The sequence below is a fragment of the Carcharodon carcharias genome, chromosome 16, assembly GCF_017639515.1.
Source record: "Carcharodon carcharias isolate sCarCar2 chromosome 16, sCarCar2.pri, whole genome shotgun sequence".
NCBI classification, from domain to species: Eukaryota; Metazoa; Chordata; class Chondrichthyes; order Lamniformes; family Lamnidae; genus Carcharodon; species Carcharodon carcharias.
Window position 1 is genome coordinate 47,481,046 of NC_054482.1, and position 19,060 is coordinate 47,500,105.

Sequence of the window (19,060 nt, forward strand, 5' to 3'; positions counted from 1 at the left end):
GAGTTGGTTTTGGCAACATTGTCATTAGTTGCATCTATGAGAACTAATAATGCAAGAGGAATTTAAGTAGAAGTTTGGCATGATTATCCAGTCTCTGTCATTAAATTATTACTGGATAAAATTCTTAAACACGTTTGAAATTCTCAATAGTTCCTAGTTGATTTTTAAAATCAGAATAAGGAGACGTTTTTACAACTATCCAAAACAAAAATTAAATGACCAATTTCTGTAATTTTTTTTGCCTAATGCTATTATTTCCCCTTTGTTTTTTTTCTCTGTTTCCCATCCCCTTTACAGCAACTCCTCTTCCTGAAGAATTTGAACTGCAGGGGTTCCTTGCACTCAGACCTTCATTAAGGTAAAAAAAAATCACTTTTTTAATAGGTGTGATATAACATGCACAAGATTGGCATTGATCCTTTTAAAGAAAGCCTGCTTTGTTGTAACGAGTTTCATAAGTATGTACAGGAAAAGGATGAGAAAAGAGCCTTTGGGCTCTTGTAAGTCAAGTCAACCAGCCTAAATCAAACTGCATTTTGAACAACTCATTCTCTACAGTTTTAATATGCTACCATATCAATGAATTATTTGAAATATTTGAGTACAGAAATCTTTCTAAGGCTAGCTTCAAATTACTTTTCACACCATAATGCAATTCCTCTGGTGCTCCTGATCTGACTTGAATCATAAAGTTTTACAGTACAAAAGGAGACCACTCTGCCTATCACACCTGTGCTGGCTTTTTAAAATAGTGTTCACAATTTCATTTCCCTGTTTTTTTTCTCCACACCTTTCACTTTCACTTAAAAAGCTGTTATGAAGTTTGCTCCAATAAAAGCAGAAGATACTGAAATACTTAGCAATTCTGGCAGCATCTGTTGAGAGAGAAACAGGGTTAAAGTTTCAAGCTCGTGAATACAGGTCCCGTTGATAGATCACAGGCCTGAAATGATAATTCTGTTTCTCTCTTAACAGATGCTGCCAGACCAGCTAAGTATTTCCAGTATTTTCTATTACTTCAGATTTCCAGCATTTGCTGTATTTTGCTTTTGTAAGGATTCTGCTCCCATTGTGTTTCCTGCCAGAAAATTCTAGTAGCTCTGTGCATTTAACTTGGAGGTTAGAATAACTTTTTTAATGGGCTTGCTGACTAGTGGAAATATTTTTCTTCTGTGTACCTTACAATACCGGGATTCACCTTATCTACTTGATATAGCTTAATGTTCTTCATTCTCAAAATTTTAATTTTAAAAAAATTAACAGGGTAGAAGTCAGTGACAAAGTTGCATCTTGTGACCTGCATACGCAGTTTGAATAATACTTTCTTTAAACAGTGTTTGAGTTCAGTGTGTTTTGTTGAAACAATTCATTCACTAAATTGAATGAAATAGCGTAAGAATCAGAACTAATCTCTCCATATTTTATTCTAGGATTGCAAAAGTATAAAATTGCATTACTTTCATTACTTCCAATGCAACAATATACAATTATCACAAGTCAGAATAATTCTTATACAACAGTTAACCTTCTAACCAGGGAACAAATTGCTTTAAACTGCTATTCGTTTCTTTAGCTAACTTCGCATTCATAATGTACAGTTTCTTCATAGTCTGATGAACTAATTGCATAGAAAACATTTTCCAACTGTGAAGTCTCCTATCTTCTGATTTATATGCTCAAAACCCAGAAGAGTTGCATTTGATCTGGCTTCTGACCCCATAATCTCCATCTTGAATGCTTACTTCAATCTCTGTAACATTACCCACCTCTGCCCATACCTTAACCCACTTGCCACTGAATCCCTTATTCATACCTCCGTCATTTCTACACTCGACTGTTCCATTGCCTTCATGGCTGTCATCCATTCTCCATCCTCTGTAACTTAAGTTCACCTACAGCTCTGCCCATATCCTGTTGCATGTCAAGTCCTGCATGTCTGTCACCCCTATTCTTCCTGATCTATGTTGGCTTATGGTTCTCTAGCATCTTAAATTCAAAATTCCCAACCTCATGTTTAAATCCATTCATAACCTTGGCTCTCCCTATCTCTTGAAGCTGCTCCAGTGGTACAGTCCCACCTCACCAGTTCTTCGTTTCTCTAATTCCTACCACTTGTGCAGTGACTTCAGATACCTAAGCAGTACATTGTGAAATTCTCTGCTTTAAGCTTTTCTATCTCCCTAACTTAGCCTCCCCCTTAAGCCTTTCTTTAAAACCCACCTCTTGACCAAGCTTTTGATAACTGGTCCTATTGTCTTTTTCATTAGCTTGGCATCCTTTTTCCTCTTGGATCTCTGAAGCCATGGACATCTTTCTACATAAAAGGCATTATATAAATGCAAGTTGTTGTTATGCACCATTGGTATAGGCCTCTAAACAGTTAATCTGAGTGGCACTTTGCAATTATATGAATTTTTTTTTTTAAAAAAGCTTCAATAATGTCTTAAATCTTAACAGTGAAATTAGTTTATTGGGTTATTTCCCTTCTGAACATATTATTGATGTTTGTAAAGACCTGCAAGTACCTTGTTTGGCTTAGAGTCTGCTGTTGGGGAGGCAGCTTCACTTTGAAGGATCCCATGTCTTAACGGTGGCAACACGTTTGGAATTTTAGCAGATTTGGTTACAGCATTGGCGTCGGGACAAGAAAGAAGAGTTCATGGTTACATCACTCAACTAGTCACTGGAACTGTTGGGGTGTTTCAGAATCTACCCGAATCCATTAAAAAAAAAAGACAGATCTCTCGGTGTAGTTAGTCTATAGAAGACAAATGCTGTGTATTTTTCTAATTGTGTAGCCAGGAAAGGCGTCCCTTTGATTTTAGTGTCTTTTACTAACAGCTTAAAAGCGACTAGAATTCCTTAACAAAAGAGAACACTGCAGCACTGTCTGCAAACGTGCAAGTCTTTTTAACGACCTCCTTAAGCCACTTGCTTTCACTCCCATAATTACTAAGTTACTAGGGAAACTCTGTGGGTGAGCAGTGCTGAAACTAGTGCATACACTGAACAGAAAGAAATAGTTGTGTTTGCCCTGTCTGGTCTGGTATCAGTTTTAGCAGTGAAGCTAGAATTTAAATAGAAAAAGTAACTTACTGGGGTTAAATACAAGAGTTGTAAAATAAGATAACATGGAATTGAGATCTTTTTGCATGTCATCCATTAATTCCAGAATATGCTTGGTTAATTTGTTGCTGATAGATTCAGGAGGACCAAAACTAGATTTATAAACTTTTTATATACATAGTGTTAGAAATGCTGAGAAGGTAAAAGAGTAATATTAACCTTGCTGGTTGCACTCTCAAAACTTGTCTCAGTAAAAGGAAATGGTTATGATTTTAGTGGCATCAGTGGAAGTTTGTTTGGCAGAATTATTTAAAAGAATAGATGATCATATTTGGAGATGGTCATTCATTTGGATAATTTCAGATTACGCCCAAAGTAATGCCTCTTCCTCATAAGATATAACACGAGTAAGCCATTCAATCCTTCAAGCCTGTTTGTTGTTTAATTAGATCATGGATGATCTGTATCTTGATTCCATTTACCTGCCTTTATTTCATATCCCTTGGTGCTCTTACCAATAAAAGAAATTGTGATTGTCTCAAATTTTGATTGACCCAGCATCCAGTTCTTTTGGAGAATAAAATTCCTCATTTCCACTACATTTTAGTGAAGTAAAGTGCTCGTTGATTTCATTCTGGTGCAGTCATGCTCTAATTGTAAGATTGTGTCCCCTTATTGCTTGATTCCCTCACCTGAGAGAATGTATTGTCTACCAACTCTACCAAACCCTTTCAGAATTTTAAGTACTAGAAGTAATCTTAAACTTAAGGGAATATGACCCAAGTTTATCCTACCTGCCCTCATAATTTAACCCTTTAAGCCATGGTATAATTTTTGTTTATCTGCACAGTACCCATTCTAAAGCCAACATATCTTTTCTGAAGTAGAGTGAGCAAAACTGAATTTAATACCCCAGATGCAATCTGATCAAGGCTCTTTACGACTGAAGCTTAACTTTCTTCCTTTTGTATTGCAGCCTCGTTGAAATAAAGGCCAATATTTTGTTTTTCTTGTTAATTACTTTTTGAACCTCTGCCCTAGCATTTAGTGATCTATAAATCTAGAAATCCAATTCCCTGTGGTCCTCTGCAACTTCTAGTCCCTCATCATTTAAAAATTATTCTGATTTGTCTGTCTTATACCCAGTGTGGATAACCTCATATCCTCTCATATTGAACTCTGTCTGTCACAGCCTTGTCCATTCAGTTAACCTGTTTATGTCCCTTTGTATCTTTGTGCTCCCATCTGCTCACTTACTCTTCCTCCTAACTTGGTGTCATCTGCAAACTTGTATATGCAACTCTATTTCTTCAGCCAAGTCATTGATGTGTACAAAGAACAAAGAAAAGTGCAGCACAGGAACAGGCCCTTTGGCCCTCCAAGCCTGCGCCGATCATATTGCACGTCAACTAAAACATTTTGCACTTCCGGGGTCTGTATCCCTCTATTCCCATCCTATTCATGTATTTGTCAAGCTGCCTCTTAAACACCATTATCGTACCTGCTTCCACCACCTCCTCTGGCAGCGAATTCCAGACACTCACTACCCTCTGTGTAAAAAAACTTGCCCCGCACATCACCTTTATAGGTTTCTCCTCTCACCTTAAATCTATGTCCCCTAGTAATTGACTCTTCCACCCTGGGAGAAAGCTTCTGACTATCTACTCTGTCCATGCCACTCATAATTTTGTAAACTTCTAATCTCCGTCGCTCTAGTGAGAACAATCCGAGTTTCTCCAACCTCTACTCATAGTTAATAACCTCCAGACCAGGCAGCATCCTGGTAAACCTCCTCTGCACCCTCTCCAACGCCTCCATTTCCTTCTGGTAATGTGGTGACCAGAATTGCACGCAATATTCCAAGTGTTGTCTAACCAAGGTTCTATACAGTTGCAGCATGACTTCCCAGCTTTTATACTCAATACCCCTGCCGATGAAGGAAAGCATGCCATATGCTTTCCTGACTACCTTATCCACCTGCGTTGCCACTTTCAGTGACCTGTGGACCTGTACACCCAGATCCCTCTGCCCGTCGATACACTTAAGGGGTCTGCCATTTACTGTGTAATTCCTGCCTGTATTAACCCTTCCAAAATGCATTACCTCGCGTTTGTCCAATTTCATCTGCCATTTCTCCACCCAAGTCTCCAACCGATCTTTATCCTGTTTTATGATACAGATCCCTGGGGAATACCACTTGTCACATCCTGCCAATCAAGAGTATGCTGTGTTTATCACTACTGCGTCTCTAACCTCTGGACCAATTTTCAGTCTGTGTCCTCAGGTTACCTTCCATTCCATGTGCTCTCATTTTTGATGACCTCTTGTATCGAACTTTATCAAATGCCTTCTCCTTCCCTACTGCCTTAAATAATAGTGACATTTACAACTTTCCAACCCTGAATCAAGAGACCTTTGGAAAACTAGTACAAACTCAGCTGTAGTTTCTTCATCTTTGTTTAATATCTGAAGCTGGAACTTATCAAGTTCTGGAGATTTGTCAACCTTCGGTTCCACCTCCCCCATTGCCACTTTTAAACTAAAATAAAAGCAAAATACTGCGGATGCTGGAAATCTGAAACAAAAACAGAAAATGCTGGAAAAACTCAGCAGGTCTGACAGCATCTGTGGAGAGAGAAAAACAAAGTTGAAGTTTTGAGTCCGTATGACCCTTCTTCAGAGCTGAAGAGAAGTGAAAATGTGATGAAATTTTATTACATTGCTTGACATTTCTTGTCATACGGACTTGTTTTTCTCTCTCCACAGATGCTGTCAGACCTGCTGAGGTTTTCCACCATTTTTAAACGGTTTAGATCGATTAAATTCCTCCCCCTCACTTAATTTACATTCCCTTGTACCTGTGATATTTTGCCATCTTCCTCTAGTGTCTAAACAGATACAAAATACTCATTTAACAAATCTGCACTTTCCTTATTGTCTATTATAGTCCAGCCTATATTTGCTTTTAGTGTGCTCCTCACCCCACACTTTCTCAATATGCTTATAGATTTTTTGCCGTTAATTTTGATATCATTTACAAGTTTTTAATTCATACTACAGATTTGCATCTTTTTTGTAATTAATCCCACTCTGTTGGATTTCACTTTTTTGTATTTGCATAAGCCTTTTCTTTTAGCTTAATACTGTCTTTTACTTATGAACCATGATTTTATTTTTCATTCATTCTTTCACAACATGCGAACATCACTGAGGCCAGTATTTATTGCCATCCTTAATTATCCTTGAGAAGATGTTGGTGAGCTGCTGCCTTGAATTGCTGCAGTTCGTGTTGTGTAGGTATACCCACAGTGGTGTTAGGGAGCAACTTCCAGGATTTTGATCCAATGAAGTGAGGGAATGGCAATATAGTAAGGTAAGGGTGGTGTGTGACTGGGAGGGGAACTTGAAGGTGGTAGTGTTTCCATGCATTTGCTGCCCATGTCCTTCTAGGTGGTAGAGGTTGATGTTTGGAAGGTGCTTTTGAAGTAGTCTTGGTGAGTTACTGCACTGCATCTTGAAGATGGTACACCATGCTGCCACTGTGTTGGTGGTGGAAGGAATGCATGTTTAAGATGGGGATTGGGGTGCCAATCAAGTGGGCTGCTTTGCCCTGGATTGTTTTGAAGTTTTTGTGTTGTTGGAGCTGCACTCATCCAGGCAATTGGAGAATACTCCATCGTACATCTAACTTGTGCCCTGTAGATGGTGGACAGGTTTTGGGTAGTCAGAAGGTGAGTTATTTACCACAGAATTTCTAGCCTCTGACCTGCTGTTTAGCCATATAAATACTTTGGCTACATCCAGTTCAGTTTCTGATCAGTGGTAACCCCCAGGATGATGATGATGATGATGGGGGTTTCAGTGATAATGATGCTATTGAATGTCGAGGGGAAACGGTTGGATTCTCTCTTGTTGGAGAGGTCATTGTTTGGCACTTGTGTGGCATGAATACCACTTAACAGCCCAAACCTGAATGTTGCTGCATATGGATACAGACTGCTTCAGTGTCTGAGGAATAGCAAATGGTGCTGAACCTTGTGCAATCATCAGCAAACATCCCCACTTCTGGCCTTTTGGTGGAGGAATGGTCATTGATGAAGCAGTTGAAGATGGTTGGGCTGAGGGCACTACCCTGAGAAACTCCTGCAGCAGTGTCCTGGGACTGAGATGATTGAATACCAATAACCACATCTTCCTTTATACTAGTTGTGACTCCAATCAGTGAAGAGTTTTCCCCCTGAACCCCATTGACTTCAAATTTGCCAGGACACTTTAATGCCACACTCAGTTAAATGCTAACTTGATGTCAAGGGCAGTCACTCTCACCTCACCTCTTGAGTTCAGCTCTTTCGTCCATGTTTGGAGCAAGGCTATAATGAAGTCAGGAGCTGAGTGGCTCTGGTGGAACCCAAACTGATCATCAGTCATCAGGTTACTGATGCTTGATAGCATTGTTGATGACCTCTTCCATCACTTTGATAATGGAGAGTGAACTGATGGGACAGTAATTAGCTGGGTTGGATTTGCCCTACTTTTTTGTGTACAGGACATACTTGACCAATTTTACACATTGTTGCATAGATGCCAGCATTGTAGCTGTACTGGAACAGCTTGGTTAAGGGTGCAGTTCATTCTGGAGCACAAACGTTCTCGAATGTTGTCAGGACCCATAGCCTTTGCAGTATCCAGTGCCTCCAGTTGTTTCTTGATATCACGTGGAGTGAATCGAATTGGCTGAAGAAAGATATCTGTGATGCTGGGGACCTCGGAAGGAAGCCAAGATGGGTCATCCACTCGACACTTCTGGCTGAAGATGGTTGCAACTGCTTCAGCCTTGTCTTATGCAATAATGTGCTGGTCGCCCCCCATCATTGAGGATTGTCTTATTCGCGGAGCCGCCTCCTTCAGTTAGCTGTTTAATTGTCCATCATGATTCATGACTGGATATAGCAGGACTGCAGAGGTTGGATCGTTTCTGTTGGCTGTGGGATCACTTAGCTCTGTCTCTTGCCTGCTGTTTGGTGTGCAAGTAATTGTGTGTTGTAGCTTCACCAGGTTGACATCTCATTTTTAGGTATGCATGGTGCTGCTCCAGGTATGCCCCCATGCACCTTTCATTGATTAAATGCACAAGTGAAGCCTTTGCCATTAAGGATCTTGCTGGTCTTGTATTGTACCAAATACTTTGCTGAATGCTTCCCATTGTTTGTAGGTTTACCTATTAACTGCTTAACCCAGGTTTACTGCGGTCATTTTATTTCTTTTCCTTTTGATTTACTTAAATTTAAAACCTTGATTTGTGACTTGCTTGTGTCTCAAGCCTAATATTGAATTTAATCATCCTATTGTTACTATTTACAAGCTGTTGACTTACACAATTAGACTTTTAACTGCCTCATTGCTCATAACAATCTAATATGCCCTTCTCAGTTGTTGGTTTGAAAACACATTGGCATTACAGCTTGAGCTTTTTTGCTTCTCCCATTTTAGGAGAAAGTTGAAACCTCCCATTATTTATAACCATTTTGTTTCTGTCATTTGCTTCTCTGATCTATCTTTATACAATTCCCCACTACCCACCTGCAGATGGGAAGACATCTCTCACCCAAGTCATGTATCCCTTACTGTTTGTTCCTTTGTTCTCCCATGCTGTTTCCATTGCCTATTCACCCTTATTGATTTTTTTCTTTCCACTGCTATGCTTTTGATTTTTATCAATATTATTGTTACACCACCCCTACTAATTTCCTTGTCCTTTCTGAAGATTCTGTGGCCTGGAATGTTTAGTTCCCAATTATGCCCAAGCCTCTAATGGCTACCAGTTCATATCCTTTCAGTTGGATTTGAGCTTCTAACTTTTTAAAAAATTCTTTATGCTATGTGCACTTGTGTCCATTACTTTTACTTGGGCAACTCCCTACCCTATCTGTGGTGTATTTCTCACTTTTTTTATTTTTCGTGTTTACTTTCCTGATCTATTTATCCCTATGCGAAACTGCATGTGGCTTGGGTTGCAGTCTAGAGATTACCATCCTCAAGGTCTTGTTATTCAATTTAATGTCGAGCTGATACTCTTGATATGCTCTCAACAGAACCCCCTCTTTGCTCTTATGTCATTGATTCCAATATAGCTCATAACAGCTGATTCATCTCCCCTCCCTTTCTATTATGAGTTCCAACTTACCTTCTTGTGAACCAGGGGGCCAAGAACTCCCAAGTGCTAATGGAGTTTCGCGCATGCATGGGAGTGAGCAGTGCATCGAACTGAGGATGGCCCTGGACACCTTCGCAAAAAGAAAAAAAAACTGTGCGAAAACCAGATCATATGACCCAAGAGTGGAGCTCCCTGGTAGATAGAATCCTAGAGAGGGGACAGGGAGAGGCCCCAGGTAAGAAGGGAGAGAAGCAGAAAAAGAGGCTCCAAGCAAAAAAAAAGGGCTGCAATTGGCAAACCTTAAATGGAGAGGTCTCAGGAGAAGCCCTGGTGATTGAAGGAAGCAGCAGAAGGTTGGTGATTCTGTGCTCTGGGCTGTTGGGAGCAAAGGTACTCCTGATCAGTGTGGCCAAAGAGCTGAAGTTGTGCTTGTGAGTTGCTGCTGGAGTGCAGACTTGGGAATGGGATGGGCTGTTGTTGAGGCCGTCCAAGTTGGATTGACTTTTGGAGAGAATTCAAAGGTGAAGACTGGAATCCCTCGTAAGAGAGAGTTTCAATGAGATTTGTTGACTCTCAGCATTTCCTGATGTCTGGATGAGTTGTTGTGAAATCTGTGGAATCTGTCTTGGTCACATCTGTTATTTATTGTGCAGTGTGGTCTGCTTGGCCACAATTTTCCTGTTAATTCACATGTACTTGATACTCTAACTTTCAGGGTTAATATAAGATGGTTTCATTTTTCTGATGTATATTAAAGTTTATTTTTATTTGCTCAAAACCTGTGGAATCTTGTGGCTTTATTTTCAGTAAATGTTTTGCATCCCAAACTTTGTTCACTTTAAACAAAGTTATTGGTCCCTAACCATATCTTACCAAAAACTTGGTCTGGCCCAGAATCATAACACTTTGTGTCCAGCCAATTCAAGACATCCCTTACCTCGTTGAGTAACACATCCTGCTGATCTCTTGCTCCCATCTACACAGGATATTATCTCTCTCGTACTTCCTAATTATAAATCCACAATAACTGGAGCCTTTTGTGCCACAAGAATAAAGTATTGCAGATGCTAGAAACCTGAAATAAAAAGAGAGGGTGCTAGAAATACTCAGCAGGTCTGGCAGCATCAATGGAGAGAAGAAAAATAGAGTTAGCATTTCAGGTTAACAGCCTCTCTCCACAGATGCTTCCAGACCTGCTGAGCACTTCCAGCATTTTCTTTTCTCTCTATGCTGCTGTCTGTTTCTTCTACCCTCATCCCCACTTTGACTACCTGCTGCTCCCAGTGCCTTTCTATAAGTAACAAGAAAATCGTACCTATTAGACAGGACAGGTTTCTGTGGTTCCTCCTTCCATGCATCTGCTAGGCTCCTGTTACCTTGTTGACTGTCGGTCACACATACCTCTCTTTATCTACTTGTACCTCACCCTTTTGGGCTTCTTAACTGTGTTCTAGTGGGGAGAGAAATAGGATTCCAAAGATGGATGACACACATCTTGGTTCTTTGCATGACTTTGAGATTTTTGTTTCCAAATTTCTCCATTTGCTGAAGTTATTTGATTGCTGTATTTCGGTTGTCATTTATTGCTCTTGTACTGAGGATTTTTTTTTTTACTTCCATTGTTTTGTGTAATGAATCTGTTCAAGATGCTCTATACGTTGATGTATTTCATTCTTGTAAAGAAATCTGGATTTCTCGAGCGGGCACCAAGGAATAGTGGGAGACAAGGAAGGGCAGCAGCTAAGGACACGCCATCAGCGATTACTTGCTTTGGGAAAGTGGATAGCAGAAAATCATTCCAGGTATATGTAACCGAAATTAAGTTTTAAAATTCACTGTTTGTACATGAGTAAATTTAATGTCCTCCACTTAAATTGGCTGATGGTGGTTTTAACCAAGGAGAGAGGATTAAAATCAATTGTATTTTAACTTCTTGATTTCTTTTTGTAATTTCAAAAGCAAAAACAATGGCTGCTCCCTGATGACTTAGCAAGTTTATCCAATGGTGTCTGAGCCTTACAGACCAGGAAGGTCTTTAGTTTGATCTCTGAATTGCATTGAGTTATCTGATCTCATTGAGGTGTCTACAGTTGCCTTCAGTTCCTGAGTGTTAGTTTGCTGATCTCTATCTAGCTACCCCTGCTGGAATTGCATGTCTATGAACAGTGGTCAAGGACAGCATTGGACTTATTCCAATCAAAAAGCCTTTAGTATTCTCACGCTGGGCCCAGATATTAAAGGGCGATGGAATTGTGCACCAGCAAGGTATCCAAGTCTGCAGGTGGGGGTTTGAGAAAACAGGAAAAAATACAATTGAATGTAGGGTTGCATCATTGTAAAAAGTCACATTCCTTTTTTTTATGCTGGTTGACAAAGTTCTCATAAGATTGTGTACATAAATTGAACTTTAAAATTGTAACAAAGCAATATTTGTAAATGTATGAGAAACTAAGGCATGAAATTTTATTTATATTAAATCCAGATGCTTTAGCATTTTAATTAGTGCTTTGAAACTGGAAAGCAGGTCTTTATTTTCCCAATTAATGCCATAATGAAGGACTGGAAGTTAGACTGCTCAACATTGGTTTGAAACTGAAAGCCTAATTCATTTGTTTAGACTTCACATATAATGGAATATTGCCTTTCATTCTCTGGACAAAAATAACTTGGGACCACCTCTCTAAGAAGAATACATATACATGTTACCATATGGTTCTTTTGTTTCTCATGATTGCAGTCTTTTGAAATGAATAAAGTGGTTTCCAGATTCAGCAGGAGGGTAAGGTCTGACCAGCTCCTGTCTAGATGGCTGCCCTCCTTGAACCTTGAAGTCAAACTTTTCAAATTAAGACAAATCAGGAAGACCTTGGCACAAAATCTTCCACCTGATCCTCAGCAAAGCAGTCCAGTGTTGGATGCACACAACTGAAAGAAACAAGGCTACCATTAAATCTTATAGTAACTAAAACAAATTGCTCAAATCTAGTTGCCCCTGGAACTAACCTTAGTATTGAGCCACTCTTGCAGGGGCTTTCACTCAAAGGGGTTTATAGTGCATTTTACTGGAAAATAAAATTTCTTTTAAATGTGACTCAAACCTACAAGTTAAGGATTTATGAAAAGATTTAATCAAAGTTTCGGTGAATTTTATTGAGCACTTAAAAGACAAGTAAAATATACTATTGTTAAACATGGGAACAGGAGTAAACCATTCAGCCCTTCAAGCCTGTTTGTTCAAACAGTTAGATAATGGCCAATCTATGTCTTAACTCTATCAACGTATTTTGGTTCCACAGCATGGCCAATCTATGTCTTAACTCTATCAACATATTTTGGTTCCACAGCACACAAGTACCGTTGTCTAAGAAAAACCAGTCAATCTTTTTGAAATTTTCAATTGACCTATCTTCAGTTTTTTGGGGAGAGAGGGTTTCAGATTTTCACTACCCTTTGTGTGAAAAAGCACCTCACATCACCCCTGAATGGCCTAGCTCCAATTTTAAGATTATGTCCCCTTGCTTTGTACTCTTCCATCACAAGAAATAGTTCTCTCTATTTACCCTATCTAATCATCATAATCATCTTAAAGGCAATTAAATCACTTCTTAAACTCCTGTAATCAAGGGAATAAAAGCCTAGTCCATACAATTTGCCCTCATATTTTAACCCTTTCAACATTCCTAAAGCACATTCTGTGCAAGTGTTTGTTCATAATATATGTCACTTTCTCAGACTTATCCAGAGCAAAAATGAAGAAGGAAAACTACTGTTTGTAACTGGCATCCCAGAACTGGTTAATGAGGATTCTTCTGAAACAAAGGATAGCCTGATTTTGCTGGAACCTCCCTTTTTAGAACCTAGCAGCGTTGAGATTGGACAGGGTCTAAAATCTGTCTTGTCTTCAGGCAAGACTCAGAGTAACAGTTCAGATAGTGGTGAAAAACTGGTTACCTTCAAGGAGAATATCAAACCACGAGAACAGAATCGGAATCACCATCTGAAAGAAGGCATGAAGGAAAGATGGGACTATAACAAAGGAAACGATATTGCAAACAAAATGGATGTAAAAAGAGACAGCAATAAGAGAAAGACTGAACCAAAGAAAAACAATCAGGAGAAGAACCTGGAACATGCACGGAAACAGAATGTGGCGGTGCAGGTAAGGAGCCACTTCTTGAATTTGAAATCTATGGCTTTGTAATAGAAGTCAAACCTTCCATTTGTAGAAAGATTGCTCTAAATATACTTTGAAAATTCAGAGAGAGTGCATGAAGTCATAGAATAATAGAGTTCTACAGCACAGAAAAAGGCCCTACAGCCCATCAAGGCTGCGCCAGTCAAAGAAGTACCCAAACATTCTAATCCCGTTTTCCAGCACTAGGCCCATAGCCTTGTATGCCATGGCATCACAAGTGCATATCTAAATGCTCCTTAAATGTTATGAGGTTTCTGCCTCAGCAGTGAATTCCAGATTCCCACCACCCTCTGGGTGAAAAAAATTCTTCCTCACATCCCCTCTAAACCTCCTGCCCCTTACCTTAAATCTATGCCCCCTGGTTATTGGTCCCTCCACCAAAGGGGAAAAGTCCCTTCCTGTCTACCCCATCTATGCCCCTAATGATTTTATACATCTCAATCATGTCTCCCCTCAATCTCCTCTGCTCCAGGGAAAATAACCCCAGTCTATCCAATCTCTCCTCATAACTAAAACCCTCCAGCCCAGGCAACATCATGGCAAATCTCCTCTGCACTCTCTCTAGTGCAATCACATCCTTTCCATGATGCGGATTCCAGAACTGCACGCAGTAGTCTAGCTGTGGCCTAACCAGTGTTTTATACAGTTCCAGCATAACCTCCCTGCTCTTATATTCTATGCCTCAGCTAATAAAGACAAATATCCCATATATCTTCATAACCACCTTATCTACCTGTCCCACTACCTTAAGGGACCGGTGGACATGCATATACCAAGGTCCCTCTGATCTTCGGTACTTCCCACGGCCCTATCATTCATTGTGTATCCCTGTGCCTTGTTTGTCCTGCCCATGTGCATCACCTCACACTTATCTGGATTAAATTCCATTTGCCACTGATCAGCCCATCTGACCAGCCCGTCTATACCCTCCTGTAATCCAAGGCTATCCTGCTCACTAATTACCACCCCACCAATTTTCGTGTCATCCGCAAACTTACTGATCAACCCTGCTACATTCAAATCTAAATCGTTTATATATACCACAAACAGCAAGGGACCCAACACCGATCCCTGTGGAACCCCACTGGACACAGCCATCCAGTCACAAAAACACCCCTCAACCACCACCCTCTGCTTCCTGCCACTCAGCCAATTTTGGATCCAGTTTGCCAAATTGCCTTAGATCCCATGAGCTCTTCCTTCATTATCAGTCTCCCAAGCAATGCTGAAGTCCAAGCAGACTACGTCAAATGCATTGCCTTCATCTACACACCTGGTCACCTCTTTGAAAAATTAAATCAAATTGGTCTGACATGACCTCCCCTCAATAAAACCATGCTGACTGTCCTTGATTAATCCCTGCCCCTCCAAGTGTAGATTAATTCTGTCCCTCAAAATTGCTTCCAATAGTTTCCCCACCACTGAGATTAGACTGACTGGCCTGTAGTTCCCTGATTTATCCCTTCCTCCCTTCTTGAATAACAGTACCACATTGGCTGCCCTCCAGTCCTCTGGCGCCTCTCCTGTGGTCAGAGGTATTGAAAATTATTGTTAGCGCCCCTGCTATCTCCACCCTTGCTTCACTTAACAACCTGGGATACATTTCATCCGGGCCTGGAGATTTATCTACTTTTGAGCCTGCCAGACCACCTAGAACCACCTCCCTTTCTATGCTAATTTCTTTAATTATACCACAGTCCTTCTGCCTGATTTCCATACCCACGTCATCCTTCTCACTTGTTAACACCGACACAGAGTCTTCATTTAGAACCCTACCTACATCTTCCGGCTCCACACACAAATTACCACTATGGCCCTTAATGGGCCTTACTCCTTCCCTAGTTACGCTCTTACCCTTAATGTACTTGTAAAATAACTTTGGATTTTCCATTATTTTACCTGCCAATGTTTTTGCTCTCCTAATTTCCTTTTTAAGTTTCCCCCCTACACATTCTATACATCTCTAGGGCTTCCGCTGTTTTGAGCCTTCGGTATGTGCCATAAACCTCCCTTTTTCTCTTTATCCAATCCTATATATCCCTCGACATCCAGGGTTCCCTGTATTTGTTGGTCTTTACTTTCCCTTTGTCTTTACTGGAATATGTTGGCCCTGTACTCTCCCTATTTCCTTTTTGAATGAATCCCACTGCTCTGAAGCAGATTTACCTAAAAGTAGCTGCTCCCAGTCCACTCTGGCCAAATTATATCTGATCTTATTAAAGTTGGCCTTCCCCCAATTTAGAACTTATTTCTGGCCCATCCTTGTCCTTTTCCATAACAACCTTGAATCTAACAGAGTTATAATCACTATCTGCAAAATGCTCCCTCATTAATAACCTCTACCACTTGCCCAGCTTCATTCCCTAAAATTAAGTCCAGCACCGCCCCCTCTTTTGTAGGACCTTCTACGTATTGGCCTAAAAAGCTCTCCTGGATGCATTTTAAGAATTCTGCTCCCTCTAAAACCATCACACTATGACTAACCCAGTTAATGTTGGGGAAGTTGAAATCCCCCACTATTACCACCCTATTATTTTTACACTTCTCTAAAATTTGCCTACATATCTGCTCTTTTATTTCTCTGACTGTTTGGGGGCCTATAGTACACTCCCAGCAATGTGATTGCTCCTTTTTTGTTTTTCAGTTCTACCCATATGGCTTCATTTGAGGAGCCTTCTAAGATGTCATCCCTCCTTACTGCTATAATTGATTCCTTGACCAATATTGCAATACCCCCTCCTCTTTTACCTCTTTCCCTGACTTGCCTGAAGACCCTATATCCTGGAATATTGAGCTGCCAGCCATGTCTCTGAGACAGCAATGACATCATACTTCCATGTGTTAATTTGTGCCCTCAACTCATCTGCCTTATTCATCAGACTCCTTGCATTAAAATAAATACCATCCAACCTTGCCAAACTCCCTTGTTCCTTAACTGGCCTATAATTTCTAAGCCTTCCAGACTCACTTGCTCTCTCTTGTAATTTTGGTTGTGCATTTCCCCCTACTGAACCTCCTCTCAGGATCCCATCCCCCTCCCAAGTTAGTTTAACCTCTCCCCAACAGCAGGTTTGAGGCAAAAACCAAAATTGGTCTTGAATTGATCCATGTGGATGATCTTGTTTAACTCTTCTGAAAGAATAAACATCTAAGCATACTAGAAAGAAAAACTTGCATTTCTATAGTGCTTTTCTCAACCTAAGAGTGTGTCTCATATTTTGTAGCCAATTAATTATTTCTAAAATGCAAGCGTTGTTGTGTAGACAAACAGAGCTGCCAATGTGTGCACGGCATGGTCCTGCAAACAGTAAATGAGAAGTGAACAGATAATGGTTTTTTTTTTGTAGCTGATGGATAACTGGTCCAGAATATTGTGATTGGGATCTTTTAGGTCCTCTTAAGCAGCTGGATTTGTTTTAATGCCATTCATAAAATGGCTCCTCTGGCAATATAACACTCTCTCTGATCAATACTAAAGTGTCAAACAAAGATTATGTGCTCAAGTAAGGCTTTAATCCCTGTCTGTGAGGTTAATGTGCTGATGCTTAATATATGTTTCTTAAGGTTTTCTTTTTGATTTTCATTACTTTTGAGAAATGGACCATAATTGTATAGTGGCAGAGTTAAAAATTGGTTTAAAATGCAAGCATTTAAAGTAATTAGTGGTTTCATTAAAAACACACAATTTTCAGGGTGTTATGTTTTGATAACTAATATGATTGTCTCTGGGAAGCTTTTTTTAAATTACGCTTTTCAATTCTTGCAAGTTTTAATGAAGCCTAAATGATTTAAATTTAATGCTGAAACTTAAAAGTGGACAGGAGAAGACGCCGTATTCCATAAAGTTAAAGGGTAACACTGGAGCAGAACTTCATAAAATTAGAAGAGGAAGACTCTTAACGTGCAAAGTCTGCTTTTAAGTCTTTCCTCTAAATAATTATGAAACATAAAAATGATAAACATTATACCTTTTAGGAATTTTGATCATTTGATTGGGATGTACTTTCTAAAAGGTTGTGAACTCCTAGTTTACATTTGCTACATATGTTGCCTTTTAAAAGGTCTCATTAGAATGTGCTAAATTTTTAAACTGTTCTTTATTTTCTGTTTTTGTAAGCTCCCAATGCTATGATCTACTGCCTTTAAAAGTAGTGTACTGTGATAGTGTGTAGGAAGATATATTGCAGCATGTACATCGAGACAGAGGGACATACTGAGACCATTTCATTGGTCTTTATACATATTTTATGGTCTAATCATAAAAATATAAAAATTTGTTAAACTTTGTACTTTTGCAGTTAGCATCATTTACCCTGATATACAGAATTTATATGAAACTATTTGCAGAAACTGACCTGAAGCTGTGAACTTAAAAATTTTGGCAATATTTCCTGTATTCTAGGATCACCCTCAGGGGCAAAGATACCTATGTTTTTTTTTAACCAACTCAACTGACTTCTAAAACACTTCTCCCTGCCTCCACCATCCATCAGGTTCAAGGAACTGATGGATTTCATTGTCACCAGGATTGAGACTATTACTTCAGCTGTCCTCTTTCCTGTTTACCACCTCCGCCCCCACCCCTCAGCTGAAACTCTCCCTTGGTTCCCATCTTTCCTAATCCTGAATCCTTATTTCTCTAGCTTCTCTCCCATCTTGCCTCATGCTATTCTTGAGTTGATCTCACCCTTGAGACTCACCTCTTTCTGACTTGACCTATTTCCATTAAACTGCTGGCCACCCAACTTTGCTACATGGGCCCAAAATAGCTGACATTGTAAGCTCTTTTCTGGCCTTGGGTACGACTCCCTTCCTTTTCAAATCTGCATAATTGCTCAAAACCTCTCCCTCCTGCAGATTTGTTTGAATCTCTCTGATCCATGTTCTTGCTGCAGGGTCAAATTGGCTCTACCCAAAGTCGCAGTCTCTGTGACTATTGGGGGGCATTGAATTTTAACCCCTGAAAACAAGCCGATGGGAGTTTAAAATGGGAACATTCTGAATCATGACACTGCAGTTTTAACGGTGGGGTAGCTATTTAAATACAATAAAGAGGCAGAAGGCCTTGTTTTCAGTCATGACCAGCTGAGTTTTCCAGGTCTTGGGAAACCAGGTGACTAAAGGGAGTAGAAGACTATCGGATCCAGGAGTTAAGTGCCTATTCACTTACCTGCCACAGCCATGTTTAACTCCTTCACCAACAGCCCCAGCAATCAGACAGTACCCCAACCCTTTTGATCCGCCTCGATTCATCCAATGATCTCCACAAGACCTGCAACCTCTTCCGATACTCTCTGGTCTTCAGTCTCTTTCCTCCAACATCCCACCCCCTACTGCCTCTGCTCTCCAGCCTTGCCCCCTTCCCTGATCTCCAGCCTTGTTTCTCTAGCTTCTCTCCCATCTTGCCATCAATCTTGACCCTCTCTCCCCCGCCTTGCCCCCAGTCTTGACCCTTTCTCCCCCGTGGCTTGTTCTGGCCTCAGATTCACCTACTGCACCCACCGCCCCAATAGTTCCAGCCTTTCCAAGCCCCCTTGTCCTTCCTCTTTGTACCCCGGCTTGGCCTGGTGCTGAAGAGCCCCCCCGCACCCCCCCCTCCTCATCGCCAGCCCCCCTGTATATAAGCAGAGGAGCAAGAGAAATGT

At 40.3% G+C, this 19,060-nt stretch overlaps 1 protein-coding gene across 3 annotated transcripts in view; it reads left to right on the forward strand.

Annotated features, from left to right (window-relative positions):
* The window catches only part of smg7 (SMG7 nonsense mediated mRNA decay factor), a 162,112-nt gene that overhangs the window by 99,796 nt on the left and 43,256 nt on the right, over window positions 1-19,060 (forward strand). For all 3 annotated transcript variants that reach the window (XM_041208038.1, XM_041208041.1, XM_041208039.1), the window contains exons 12-14: window positions 298-358; window positions 10,903-11,022; window positions 12,953-13,379. In XM_041208038.1, the coding sequence (XP_041063972.1) occupies window positions 298-358; window positions 10,903-11,022; window positions 12,953-13,379 (608 nt within the window). The remainder of the gene's footprint in view (window positions 1-297; window positions 359-10,902; window positions 11,023-12,952; window positions 13,380-19,060) is intronic.